The sequence below is a fragment of the Eptesicus fuscus genome, chromosome 2 (assembly GCF_027574615.1).
Source record: "Eptesicus fuscus isolate TK198812 chromosome 2, DD_ASM_mEF_20220401, whole genome shotgun sequence".
NCBI lineage: Eukaryota > Metazoa > Chordata > Mammalia > Chiroptera > Vespertilionidae > Eptesicus > Eptesicus fuscus.
In genome coordinates, this window is record NC_072474.1 from 95742001 (window position 1) to 95757230 (window position 15230).

The following is a 15230-nucleotide window of genomic DNA, read 5'->3' on the forward strand; positions in this document are numbered from 1 at the left end:
AGCTTTAAAAATATTTTGCTAATTTTAAACAAAGTAACCTGAGAAGGGCCTACTGTGAGTTATGCACATTAAAATTGCATCTTTGCCAGAACAAAATCCTTTTGGGAGCCATGAGGGTAACTTCAGATAAGAAACATTTGGCTTTTAAGTTTTAAGTAAGATGTGCTAGTTTTCATAAATTGAGAGGCTTGTTATTCCCATTATGGCCATGAGTCCTTGAAAATGAGAATTGAAATAATGTTAAAATTGGTAGAAAATAACTTGGTAGCTGCATTACAGCCAGATTACCTGTTGTAACCTTTCTTTTCTTTGATTACGGCAGTAAGTGGTAGTTACTCATTCGTGGTGCTTAAATCATAAAAGAGAAAGTAATTGTTATTTTCGGACTTTACTGTTTATTTTTACTTGTGGTCCTCACCGGAACTGCAAATAGTGATTGCAAATTAAAAAAAAAAAGAAGTTACAATTTGATATTTAAAATAAAATTGTGAGTTCTGTAAACTGAGATTCTCTCCAATCAAATAACATCTAAATGATATTTAGTACATTCCTTGATGTATCAAAAAATATTTTTTGCGGCCAGTGCTTTCACCTGATTTCTTTACAAACTAAACTTTTCGTGTAACTGTTGGAAGGAACATGATGCTAGAAGTGCTTTTCTGAGGGGAAGCCCTTTGTGTTCCTCCTGTATCTACCCAGTTGAATCTCCAGTCACAATGGTTGTTTTCCCTCTGCCTTGGGCATTTTCCATCAGTTCCTGTTCCTTTTCTCTGGACAGTCGGGCTGGGAGGTGCTGTGCTGAATAAGGAATCTCAAGATCTCTTATTAAACTTCTGCCTCTTGAGGGAGAGGTTAGGACTAGGCTGGGAGAGCCAATCTCTTCCTTATTACCTTCACTTGGAGCTCTTCCTAGTGCTGGGGAAACCTCCAAGCAGAAGCCAGTCCAACCAGCTGTCATTTCCTTGGGGGCCATAGGTGTGTCCTGGGATCCTTACGGAAAGATCCTCCGTAGTGCTCTAGACAAGAAGGAACAGGTATCTTTCTTATCCTCCCCAGTTGAATGATTTTATACATCTTGCATGCAATTATTTTTTCCTTGGCACAACTCAAAGAGCCCTCTCTTTTAGGTGTTTTGTCTCTGAATTTTTGGGGGGACAGGAAAGGAAGGACGCAGAGAGAGGTCTTTGGGGAGGAGGATAGCATGCAAGGCAGCATGATGATTGGAGTATATCTATTACAACTTACCATAAGACCGAGGTACTATATTGGCTGTTTGAGGGCTTTTCAAAAGTTTGAAATCTAGCCCTAGCTGGTTTGGCTCAGTGGATAGAGCGTCGGCCTATGGACTGAAGGGTCCTGGGTTCTATTCTGGTCAAGGGCACTTGCCCAGGTTGTGGGCTCAATCCCTATTGTGTGGTGTACAGGAGGCAGCTGATCAATGATTCTCTCTCATCACTGATGTTTCTCTCTCTCCTTCTCCCTCTCCCTTCCTTTCTGAAAGCAGTAAAAATATATTTTAAAAAAGGTTTGAAACCTAAACCTGAATTCTCCAGTCTTCTTTGAATTTTTTAAAAAAATAAAAATCTTAGATATTTTTCTCTAGATGTACATAGACATGATACAGACATTAGAAATGGGTAGCAATATTTTAGACTTTAATGTCAAAATGTATATGAGCAAAAATGTACAGGAAAGTAATAGCAGTTGTTGGCTGCATTGAATTTTTAAAAAGTACAGAAACTCATCACATCTTTTTCATGCTTAAGAAAAACTTCACATTTCATGTTATACCAGAAACATGCTTAGCAATCTAAAATTCAGATTTTTTTTCTTTAAAATGCCCTTTTAGAAAAATAAGTATTTTTTATTGATTTCAGAGAGGAAGGGAGAGAGAGATTGAAACATCAATGATGAGAGAGAATCACTGATCAGCTGCCCTCCTGCATGCCCCACACTGGGGATCCAGCCTGCAACCCAGGCATGTGCCCGACCAAGAATCTAACTGTGACTTCTGGTTTGTAGGTTGACACTCAAGCACTGAGCCACGCAGGCTGGGTTTTACAATGACTTTTTATAAATTCAATGAAAAAATCGGCTGGAAATTTTTACTTGAACATCTAAATAAGTCAAAATTTAGATAATAGTTTGATTTATTGTTAGAGGATAAAGATATCTTTCTGCTTGTTAATTTTTACAAGAACACATTATGCTTGTACTTATTTTTCATAATTAAAAATGGCCCACTTTGTTTGAAAAAATATATTTTTGTAAACTAAAAATAACTTTATACTATAATAAAGAATAAAAAGCATTAATTTGAGCAAAAGAAGTTGCAGCTCTGGAGACACTGATTTAGGTAGTAACCTCAATTGTATTCCACCCAGTGAAAGGGGAGGCGGTCTTTTACATACAGAGTTTTCAACCAGTTAGGTCCATTTTATATAAATGAGATATTCAAATTTAGACACTTCTATTTGTCCACATCTCAAAATCCTTTTGGTTGGCACTATGCGTTCTGATTGGTCATTATGGAATAGTTCTGATTAGACTTGGTAGGTCTTTGTCCATTGGTCCAAAGATAAAACTAGGAACTCCTTTTTAATTCAGTTCTGTAATGACCTGTACTCAGCCTTTTATAGTTAGTCTGTTATGAATTGTAAGAACTGAAGTTTCTTTTTAGACAAACATTCTGTGAAATGACGGACCCTTGATGGTCCATAAATGATTATTTTTTGGTGTGTCTGCCTCACTTAAGTAATAGGTAAGTGTAAATCATAAAGAGAGATTTTTGACAATTAACCTGTGTGCCACTGCTTTTCTTGGCAATTTTGGTGATTAAAAATATGTGAAAAAATAGCATCAGTAGGTATGATGGGGATTCTCTTTGATCAGTTATTCTTTTGCAGTTATTCTATATTGGCGTTTCATTTAGTATTATTTTTAAGATTTGTCTGCATCGATGCACATTATTTTGTGCAATAACTCTTGTGTAGTATTTTATTAAAAGAAATAAACGTATTTTCCTACTAGGTTGTTGACACTTTTTCACTATTACAGATGAAGCGTGTTCATTCTCTTTAGGGCTTTAAAGTTTACCAGGAGGATCAACCATTATTTTTTCTAATCTATAATAATAAAAGCATAATATGCTAATTAGACCGGACAGCCAAATGACCTTCTGGACGTCATTCCGGACATCCTTCTGGATGACCTTCCGGATGAAGCTGCGGTGGTGGGAGCTGAGGTAGAGGTGGCCATAGCGGTTGGGGCAGGGGGAGGGCAAAGCAGAGGCGATTAGGGGTGATCAGGCAGGCAGGTGAGTGGTTAGGGACAATCAGGCAGGCAGGCGAGCAGTTAGGGGTGATCAGACAGGCAGGTGAGTGGTTAGGGGTGATCAGGCAGGCAGGCGAGCAGTTAGGGGTGATCAGACAGGCAGACAAGTGGTTAAGGCGATCAGGCAGGCAGGCAAGCAGTTAGGGGTGATCAGACAGGCAGACAAGTGGTTAAGGCGATCAGGCAGGCAGGCAGAGGCAGTTAGGGGTGATCAGGCAGGCAGGCGAATGGTTAGGGGCAATCAAGCAGGCAGGCAAGCGGTTAGGGGCGATCAGGCCAGCATGCAGAGTGGTTAGGGGTGATCAGGCAGGCAGGTAGAGGAGTTAGGGGCAATCAGGCAGGCAGGCAGAGGGGTTAGGGGCGATCAGGCAGGCGAGCGGTTAGGAGCCAGTGGTCCCAGATTGTGAGAGGGATGTCCGACTGCCTGTTTAAATTGGCAGTCAAACATCCCCCAAGGGGTCCTGGATTGGAGAGGGTGCAGGCTGGGCTGAGGGACCCTCCCCACCATGCACGAATTTCATGCACCGGGCTTCTAATCCTATATAATAAAATGCTAATATGCAAATCGACCGAACGGTGGAATAACCGGTTGCTGTGACGTGCACTGACTACCAGGGGCAGACGCTCAACACAGGTGGTGCGCTGCTCATCCAGAAGCTGGGCTCATGGCTGGCGAGTGCAGTGGCAGTGGCGGGAGCCTCTCCTGCCTACGCGGCAGGACTAAAGACCCCTTGGGGGATGTCCGACTGCCAGCTTAGGCCCACTCCCATGGCCTAAGCCGGCAGTCGGACATCCTCCAAGGGCTCCTGGACTGTGAGAGGGCGCAGGCTGGGCTGAGGGGCCCCCCTCCCCCAGAGTGCAGAATTTCATGCACCGGGCCTCTAATAAAAATAATAATGATTGGGTCATTCTGCTGCGTGTTTGCATTGTACTTGTATAGGGCACAACTTATGCCCTTTAAGTGCATTAATTCATTAATTCTCATAATATTCCTAGGCCACAATATTTATTCTTCTTCAATAAATGGGGAAACCAGGCTCCGAGCTGTTAGGTAACTTGACCAAGATGACAAAAGCATAATAATAAGAAGGATGATGACTCCTGCTTTTCTGTATGGGTTTTTAAATTTCTCAGATTAACCATGCTTTATATTTAAAATTTAAAAGCTATCTGCAGTTTCCAGGCTAACTGGTGGGAAAATAATAAGGCAGAAAGGAATAAAGAACATGGGTTTTGTTCTCATCACAGACTTGACCTTGACTTCTGGCTTTGCCTCTTATTAGCTGTGGGACTGGGCAAGGAGAGCCTCCTTTTTCATTATTGGTACGATTAGGACACCAGGTCCTACCTTATGGGCTGTTGTGAGAATGAAATGTGAGATGTAGATATATAAACCCCTAACATAATGCTTTGGGCATAATAGGTTTTAGAATATAGAATAGCTTGTGATAATTTATTCATAGATAAATAAGAATATAAATTGCTAATCACCAGTTTTCAAAACACCTTGCTTCCTATATTGAGTGAATCTTTCAGCTGCAGTAGATCAAATGAACTTGATTGGTAGAGTTGGTAATCACTTGCAGGTGGATATTGAATATCGAAATAAAAAATGATCACAACTCTTTTTATAATTTATGACTAATAGTAAAACCAACAAAATATGCTTTAAAATATCACTAATGGATGTACTTAAAATAGTTCAAAATCTTTTTAATTTGTGTATTTTTTTTGGTAAGGTGACACTATTAAGCACTGTGGTTTAGAATAGAGATTATGGAGCTGAGCTGCCTGGGTTTGAATCCTGCTGGTTACTTATCAGCTGTGAAAGTTACTTAACTGCTTTATATGCCAATTTTCTTATTTAAAATGCAGATAATAATAGTTTTTATTTCTTTGGGTATTTTTGACTATATATATGTACAAATATATCTATGTAAAATTTTACATATGTATGTAAAATTCTGATACCTATTTCGGGCATATAGTAAGTGGTCATAAGAATTAGCAATATTTATTATCAGAGAAAGTTACCAAATATGTAGAAAATTTGAGTGCTGCTCTACTAAAGGGTTCAAATCATTAATATGTGCATGTGCCAGAAACATACAAATTTTAGGAAACAATTATAGCTGTATAACAGTATAAAGAATTTGGAGTTAATGAACAAATAAGGGTGAAGTATTTTGTAATCCTTTGTTAAACTTGTATGCTCCTCCCTGCCAAAGACAACTTTTATATATTTTTTAAATATGTATGTATTTTATTGATTTCAGAGAGGAAGAGAGAGACAGAGAGATAGAAACAGCAATGATGAGAGAGTATCATTGATTGGCTGCCTTCTGCACGCCCCCTACTGCGGGGATCGAGCCTGCAACCCTGGCAATGCCCTTGGCCGGAATCGAACCTGGGACCTTTTAGTCCACAGGCCAACACTCTATCCACCGAGCCAAACTGTCGAGGGCCAACTTTTATCTTGACTTTAAATATCAATTACTTTATTTATTGAAAAAAAATAAGTATGCCTCAAACAATATAGTTTTGTTCTATAATTTTTTAAAAATACAATAATACAGCGCATATATAAATTATTTCCAGACAAATGTAAATCAGATTTATATCTAATTTCCATATAAAATAGACTCATTTTAAGTATACTTGTTGATGAGTTTTGGAAAATATATATATACCTGTATGACCACTACCACATCAAGATATAGGACATTCAGTCACTCATCCACTCCGCCCTAAAAAATCTCTTTTGTCCACTTGAAGAAAATTACTCTCTATATCTGGCAACTACTGATCTCCCTATGTCAGTTTTGCCTGTTCTAGAATTCCATATGCATGGAATCATATTGCAAGTAATATTTTGTATCTGGTGTCTTTTACTCAGCATGGTGTTTTTGAGACACATCCATATTGTTGCATGTCAGTTTGTTACTTCTGTTGTTGATTTGTGTGCGTGTCCCATAACTTGTTTATTCATTCACATGAGGACATACATTGGGTGGTTTTATTGATTTATTTATTTTGGAGCATATCTATAGGTGCATGTCTGTAGAGTATATACTTAGGAGTAAAATTGCTCCCAAGTGTTATTGGATATGATTGTCTTCCACTTTGGTAGGCAATGCAAAACTTTTCCTATAAAGTGGCTGTGCGTTCCTTTTGTTTCAGACCCTCTACCACATTTGACTGTGTGTATAGTGATATTTTATTGTGATTTTAATTTGTACTTTCTGATGACTAACAAAATTGAGCACCTTTTAATGTTTATATTGGTTATTGACCATGCTTATATCTTCTTTTGTGTGGGCCTTTTCAAGGATTTGAACCATTTTTTCTTCTGTTCATTGTTTTGAATTACATTTTCTGCCTTTCATAATGATTTTTAAAATTTATTTATGGACTGTGGATATGAGCCTTTTGTTGGATATATCTTCTCCCTTTCTACCTCTTGCTTTTTTACTCCTTGATGGTGACTTATGAATAAAAGTGTAATTTTAATTTATTCAGATTATCAATACTTTCCCTTAGGGTTGAACTTTTTGTGTCTTTAAGTCACATGAGGATATTCTATTTTATCCTCTAGTTTTGTCTGGCCTGTCACTCTGGGATTTATAATCTGCCATTGAATTGGTTTCCATATATAGTCTGAGGTAGGCATGAAGTGTTGTTTATACTGTGTGGATATCCGAGTGATCTACTTATTAAGAAGATCATGCTTTCCTCATTGCTCAAGATTGACATATTTGTCTTAATGAAAATTGGGTCTGTTTATGGACTCTATTCTACTTTAGATCTGTCTATATAGCTATCTACTACTTATTTGTCCTTTTATCAGTAACACTAGAAGCCCGATGCATGAAGATTCGTGCTAGAATGGACTTTCCTTTCCCTGGCTGCCAGCACCGCCTTTCCACTCCAGCCTGGCCCCTTTCCTCTCAGGCCCTGGAGCCGCCTCTTTCTGCTCTGGCCCCGCCTTCCCACGCTGCCCAGAGGCCCTGAGAAACCGGGGGTGGGGCAAAACGCCTGCATTCCGCCCCTATCACTCGGTGCCTGAGTGTGCAAATTAACCGCCATCTTTGTTGGGTTAATTTGCATATCATTCCTGATTGGCTGGTGGCATAGCGGAGGTATGGTCAATTTACATGTTTGTCTATTATTAGGTAAGATAGTGTAAACTACTATAACTTTATAATAAATCATGATACCTGGTGGAGCAAGCCTTCTTTTCTGTTCTTCAAAAGTTTCTTATTTATTCTTGGTATGTTGCCATTTCATATAAATTTTTAGAATTGACTTGTCAAATTACATACATATGTGCACAAACACACTCACACACATACACACACATTCACTCACCTCTAACTTTTTTGCATTGACTCTATAGATTAACATAGAAAGTATTGGTGTCTTTGTAATATTCAGTTTTCCATATATTCTTCCATTTGATTAGATTTTCTTCAATTTTTCTCAGCAATGTTTATAGTTTTCAATGTGTAGATCTTGCTCATATTTTAATAAACTTATCCCTTAGTATTTCACAATGAAAATTGTCTTTTCAAACTATTTTTCAGTTGTTCATCGCTAATATTTAGAAATATTATTGAACTTTAAAAGTATTTACCTTTTATCCTTGGGCCTTGCTAGACTTACTTTTTTGAGAAGCTTTTTAGTATATTCTTTATGATTTTTGGCTTACCTGGATACCTTTTAATTGTAAGATATCTTCCAATCTGCATACCTTTTATTTCTTTCTGTTGTCTTATTGTACTGGTCTGGACCTCTGAAATAAGGAGAATATAGGTGGGAGAGCAGACCTTTTTGCCTTACTCCCAATCTTAGGTGAAGCCACTCAGACTTGAACCATTAATTTTGATGTAGGTTTTTCATAAATGCCCTTTATTAGGTTGCAGAAGTTTCCTTCTATTCCTGTTTGCTGAGAGTCTTTTTCATGAGTGGATGTTGAATTTTGTCAAGTGTTTTTTTTTCTGGACCTATGGTCATGAGCATGTGATTTATCTCCCATATTTTCTTAATTTGGTGACTTACATCAAGTTTTCCATGTTAAACATATTTTATTTCCTGTCATGTGCTTATATTATTCTTTTTTGCTTTCCTGCCATGTGCTTATATTCTTCTTTTTTTTTAAATTTAATCCTCACCCAAGGATATGATATATTTATTGATTTGAGAGAAAGAGAGAGAAAATATCAAACCACAACCTTATTTGGTAGAAGGGATGACAGGCCAACCAACTAAGCCACCCAGTCGGGGCTGTCCTTTTTATATATCTCACTAGAGGCCCGGTGCACGAAATTCGTGCACGGAGAGGGGTTGTCCCTCAGCCCAGCCTGTACCCTCTCCAATCTGGGACCCCTCAAGGGCTGTCTGACTGCCCATTTAGGCCCGATCCCTGAGATCGGGCCTAAACGGGCAGTCGGACATCCCTCCCACAATCCAGGACTGCTGGCTCCCAACTGCTTGCCTGCCTGCCTTCCTGATTGCCCCTAACCGCTTCTGCCTGACAGCCTGATCACCCCCTAACCACTCTGCTGCCAGCCTGTTTGCCTCCAACTTCCCTCCTCTGCCGGCCTGGTCACCCCTAACTGCCCTCTCCTGCAGGGTTGATCACCTCCAACTGCCCTTCCTTGCAGGCCTGGTCCTTCTCAACTGCCCTCCCTTGCAGGCCGGGTGCCTCCCAACTGCCCTCTCCTGCTGGCCATCTCATGGTGGCCATCTTGTGTCCACATGGGGGCAGGATCTTTGATCACATAGGGGCAGCTATATTGTGTGTTGCAGTGATGATCAATCTGCATAGTACTCTTTTATTAGATAGGATAGAGGCCTGGTACAGGGGTGGGGGTCAGCTAGTTTGCCCTGAAGGGTGTCCCTGATCAGGGTGGGATTCCCTTGGGACAGGGGCGGACTGAGTGAGGGGCCTGTGGTGGTTTGCAGGCAGGCCACGCCCCCCTGGCAACGCAAGCAGAGGCCCTGGTATCTGGAATTTATTTTCCTTCTACAATTGAAACTTTGTAGCCTGGAGCAGGGCCAAGCCTGGGGCTCCCTCCGAGGCCCGAAGCCATTTGTGTTGGGGTTATAATTGAAACTTTGTTGCCTTAAGCGGGTGGGCCCGGCCAGGGTGTGCGGAAAGCTTTGCTTCCCCTGTTGCTGGCAGCAACCCTGGCCTGCTCTCTCAAGCTCCATTCTGCTGCCATTTGTTTGAATTTGTTTACCTTCTATAATTGAAACTTTGTAGCTTGAGTGGAGGCTTAGGCCTGCAACGGCTGTCAGAAAGCTTGGCTTCCTCTGTTACCTAGGAAACCTTGCTCTCTGTGGCTGTAGCCATCTTAGTTTGGGTTAATTTGCATACTCGCTCTGATTGGCGGTGGGCGTGGCTTGTGGGCGTGGCTTCTGGGTGTGTCGGAGGTATGGTCAATTTGCATATTTGTCTATTATTAGATTAGATTGGATTGGATTTGCTTTTTCTTAATTATTTTTTCATTCATGTTCATGGGGACTATTTATGTAACATTTATATGTAGTTTTGTTTTTGACCCGTTTTGGTATCAGTAATACTGGACTTAAGAATGAGTAGGGAAGTACCCCTCCTTCTCTATATTCTGAAACAGTTCATGTAGAATTTGTGTCATTTTTTTCCTTAAATGTTTGGTGGAATTCCTCAATGAAATACCTGGACATAGAGTTTTTTGTCGGTAGGTGATTAATTACTAAACTCAATTTCTCTAATAGATATAGGGATATCAAGATTTTCTATGTATTCTTGTGTCATATTTGCTAATTTGTATCTCAAGGAATTTTTCAATTTTATCTTATTTATTGGCATAAAGTTTCCTTAGTAATCTGTAGTTATCCCTTTCATGTCCGTAGGATTTGTAGTGATGCTCCCTCTTTCATTCCAGATATTGGTAATTTATGTCTCCTGTCTCTCTTTTATTTTTCCTTCTCTGAGGTTGATCAATTTTATTGATCATTTCAAAGAACTAGATTTCGGTTCCAGTCACTTAAATTTTGTTCATATTCTATTTTATTGATTTCTGTTCTTTTATTTATTTATTATTTACTTGCTTGTAGTTACTCGGACAGATAAGTATATGAGGACAGTGTCCAGATCTTTACATTTAGAGGGAAAACTAGATAGAAGTCTTTCATATTGTGGTAGGTATTCATTATCATCTGCTTCCACAGTGTTTTCCTCTGGCTTGCTTTAGGTTGTATACTAACTAATTACTTGTAAAGTCTCTCCCCCAAGACTATCAGATCTTTGAGAAAAAAAAGTCTTGTGTATTTTGATATTGTGTTCATAGAGCCAGGCAGGCTTTTTATTCAGTGTGATAAAACTAATGACAAAAATATTACATATATACTGAAATCTAGTTAGAAAAATTGTTTCTCAGATGGGTATGGATGGGGTTTGAAATTGCTTTATGTTCATACCAGCATTGGGCAAATATGTTTGCTTTTGCGACTTATAAATATGAGAAACACTTGTAAAATTCTTTGAAATCTCTTCCTTGATGCTATTCAGAAAAACACATTTGTAGAATTTGCCCATTCTGTTTATTTAAAATAAAATTTACTTTTGAATATTTGTTTTGCTAACTAAAAGAATGTATGTCTCTCTAATTAATTCTTTTACATATCTATTTTAACCTATTTTTCCCTTTCCTTTAAGCTATTTCCGTGAGAGAAGAAATGGTGCTACCTCAACTGGAAAATCGGTGACACAGCACAGTGAGTCTTAGCATTTCAAGTCTCTGTAAATCATTAGCACTCATTTGATGGATTTAAATGTGTTTAAATCATGATGGAGAAGGCAGCCCACCTGGAGAATAGGGACTAATGGGAATACTCTCTGCTAGGGTTCATACTAGTTCAGACACCTTTAAAAGTGAGTGAATGAAAGACAGTAATAGACACACAGACACCTGGAAATTTGCACATGGTGATGTAAAAAGATTTTTTTTAAATACAGGCTTCATTTATCATTAGCCACAGTTGAAGGCATTTAACTGAATTAAGTGGTTTCTGACAGTTTGAGCTACAGAACATAGATTATGGAAAGTAATGTTTGCCATGGTAACAGGAAAGGGCTGACATCGCTCTGGTGAATTGATCATTGACAAGGGCTTTTCTTTCTTTCTGAAAATTCTGTTTTCACAAGTTCAGGAACATTCAACAATAAGATGGCAAAGAAATACTTGCTACTGAGCCTTTAAAAATCATTTTGCCCTATCAGAAAATGAAAGTGTTGAGAATTCTTTCTTGTAGATTGGTGTAATTCAAAGATGGTGGCAGTTCTTTTGAAATGATTTATTTACAGGTGTATTAGTAGCTATGGAATCAGAAGGATTATATTAAGTGGATTCTGGTATTTTGAGTCCTATAACATCTAGTTATTCTGCTAGTGAATTTTTAATAATCACTTATTGAAAGTTATAATAGAATTAAGATTAATTATCTGCTGTTAATACCATTCTCTTATTTAGGCCTGGTGCACGAAAATTCGTGCACTTGGTGGGGGAGGGGGGGCGTTCCTCAGCCTGGCCTGCGCCCTCTCACAATCTGGGACCCCTCGGGGGATATCCATCTGCTGGCTTAGGCCTGCTCCCTGGGGTATCGGGCCTAAGCTGGCAGTCAGACATCCCTCTGGCAGCCCTGTTGGACATCCTTAGCGCTGCTGAGGAGGCGGGAAAGGCTCCTGCCACTGCTGCTGCTCTTGCAGCTGTTAGCCCTGCTTATGGCTGAGCGGAGCTCCCCCTGTGGGAGCGCACTGACCACCACAGAGCAGCTTCTGTGTTGAGCATCTTCCCCCTGGTGGTCAGTGCGTGTCATAGCGACTGGTCGTTTCCGTTAGTTCCACAGTTAGGGTCAATTTGCATATTACCCTTTTATTATATAGGATTAACATTAAAAATGGCATCATACTGTGGGGGGTGTGGGTGGAGGTGGAAGAGGTATGGGGGGGAAACAATGATGGGAAAAATAAAATAAAGGAAAAAAATGACACCATGACAATTTCCATTCTATACAGTGGGAAATGTGCTTGGTTATATTAATGTAGATCTTAGAGGTTAGCAAGGACATATAGATCTGACACATCACACTTTAAGAAATAGTAAATTTTTACTATTGTACAAGTGAGGGGTATATATAGTGAGTGCTACATCATGAAGACCAGGGGGTGAGTTTATTTGGGGGTAAGAATTATGAGCATAATTTTGGACTCTCAGAGAATAAAACTTAAGTTGTGATACTGCTTTAACATAAACACATGCCTTTTAAAAAAACAATAATTCCCATTATTTACATCTTTTCATTTTCATCTTAAAATTTCCCCAAAAGATTCAAATGAGGAGAATTCATCTTCCATCTTTCCTTATGGAGAGACCTTTCTCTTCCAGAGACTAGAAACTTCCAAGGTTTGTTCCATTCATTTTAATTTTTTTTCATATTACTTACTCTTCTGTTTATATTTGTTGCTTCATTTTCCTATATGCTGTTTGAAGACTGTTATGTTGAAGAATGAAATTTTCAGTCAGTAAAATTCTATTCTGTAAAATCATGATAAAATTTTACCTTTAAATATATATTACAAAAACAAATTTTCAGTTTGATTTCAGAAATAAGGGTTAGTGTGTGTTCAAAGTTTTGTGCAAGAGAAGTTACTTTAGGAAAAAAAAAAGAAAAAATCATAAAAAGCAAAAGCAAACAACCCCTCCCCACCCTTCCCGATTGTGCTTTGCATTATACCCAAATACAGACTTCCAGTTAGTTACACATCTTTTTTTTTTTTTTTATATTTTATTGATTTTTTACAGAGAGGAAGGGAGAGGGATAGAGAGCTAGAAACATCGATGATAGAGAAACATCGACCAGCTGCCTCCTGCACACCCCCTACCGGGGATGTGCCCGCAACCGAGATACATGCCCTTGACCTGAATCGAACCTGGGACCTTTCAGTCCGCAGGCCGACGCTCTATCCACCGAGCCAAACCGGTTTCGGCATACACATCTTAATTATTCTGTTTTAGTCTTTTCTCTTCAATATCTATGCTCTTTGCTATTTTATTTCTTGGTCATGATAAAAAAGAAATTAGAAGACAAAAAATATTGGGAAAGTAAAAGTAAATAAATTTTATTCTTGGTTAGCATATTCTGTTTTGTTTTTTTTTTTTTTTGAAATGATGAGTTACTAGTGATTGAAATTCGTTCTTGAAAAAGGCATCCAAAGGCTACTGTTTAATGTAGTCTTCCTAATTAGATTGTTTTTACTGAAAATTGATCTAAGCAATTAGATATTTGGTTTATAAAATTAAACCCAGATATTGTGGATCTTTGTAGAATATTGAAACCCTAAAATCACTGTATGTATTTTTTTTTAATAGAAAAAGTCTATAAGGAATGAGTTTTGGGCTCATGAAGAAACACTCAAAGGGAAAGCAACAACTGAAAGAAACTCTTTTTTTGTCAAATCAAGGTATGAAGTCATGACAAATGATGATGAATTCTTTTGAATTAAATGTTACACAATGTTGACTTCTTGCTCATGTTATGTTTCTAAGAAAATAGTTTACATTGGTAAGTTCAAATCTTTTTTGATATTTTTTTTCATTAATTTTTAGAGAGTGGAAGAGAGGGAGGAGAGAGAAACATCGTTATGAGAGAGAGACATCGATTGGTTGCCTTCTGCCCGTGCTCTGACTGGGGCCAAGGATCAAACCTGTAACCCATGTATGTGCCCTTGACCAGGAACTGATCCTTCGACCCTTTTGTCCATGGCCTGGTGCTCTAGCCAGTGAGCCACACCAGCTAGCGCATCAAATCTTTTCTTTTTGAATGCGTCAATAGCAGAACTTGTTTTAATAATTGAATTTGGAGTCTGTAAATCAAGTGTGTTCTGTGACAGATTACTTTGGTCTTCCTCTAATTTGAAACCACTCTCCCCTTCCCAATGTGGCAAATATGTGGGACTCTGATTGCAGTGTAAGGATTAGAAGAAGTTAGTTAATATGAAGGAGAAAGGAGCAGTGCAAAAAACTCTACGTGAGTTTTCACAAATGTAACTTAGTATCTTTTTATTGTACGTTCAACATTGACAAGTGGCTTGACATTATCCACTTATTTGGATCACACGTGGAATTAATCAGAATTTCTAAAGTTCCAACATAAATTTTATTTTTCAGCTTTATTAGGACTTGGTATACTGGTTCATTACTTAACATTTGTTTTATCTTCTATTTTATCCTTTTTTTTCCGAAGGCTAACACTGTTGTGGGTTTCCCTTCTATAAGTTGAAACTAAACATAAGGAAAATACTAAAACTTAAGGAAGATACTGAAATACTAGTTCAGCAAGGACTTGATAGGACCCTATTATAATGCATAAAGTGGAAAGGGCCAGGCTAAATCATTCTTTAAGGAAATGTACTGGTTTTTAGAACACTGTATCCAGAAGAATGTAATTGGACCCCTAAACGTATGTTTTATTGATTAGAAAAAAACCTCCTTTATGGGTTATGGGTTTTATTATACATAAATTACTCAGTGACTCTGTTTTGTCATTCCTGAAAGGTATAGCAGTATGCTTAGCTATTATGAATGTGTTCCAGTAAATATTAGATGCTACACAGCTCTTCTTAGTGTAACCCTGACCCTTTCTCATTTTCTAGCTAGCAGTGTGGTCTGCTTCTTCCTCATTAGTGTTGCAAAATAATACTAAAGCTCTCGTCAGTCAAAAGTACTCCCTGTCCTATCACATTGTAATGGAACATGAGGTCCTGGGAGTGGAGAGTCAAAGAAGAGGCAACGAGTTTAGAAGAAAGATCTCCAAAAGCAAAAGTTAGTCGTTCATGATGTTGCCCAGGGACT

The 15230-nt window shown here is 38.6% G+C and overlaps 1 protein-coding gene across 1 annotated transcript in view; it reads left to right on the plus strand.

The window, feature by feature from the left end:
• The window catches only part of ARAP2 (ArfGAP with RhoGAP domain, ankyrin repeat and PH domain 2), a 174453-nt gene that overhangs the window by 18142 nt on the left and 141081 nt on the right, over window positions 1–15230 (plus strand). Inside the window, exons 3-5 of the mRNA XM_054729595.1 lie at window positions 11036–11094; window positions 12706–12782; window positions 13749–13840. Coding sequence (XP_054585570.1) covers window positions 11036–11094; window positions 12706–12782; window positions 13749–13840 — 228 coding nt within the window. The remainder of the gene's footprint in view (window positions 1–11035; window positions 11095–12705; window positions 12783–13748; window positions 13841–15230) is intronic.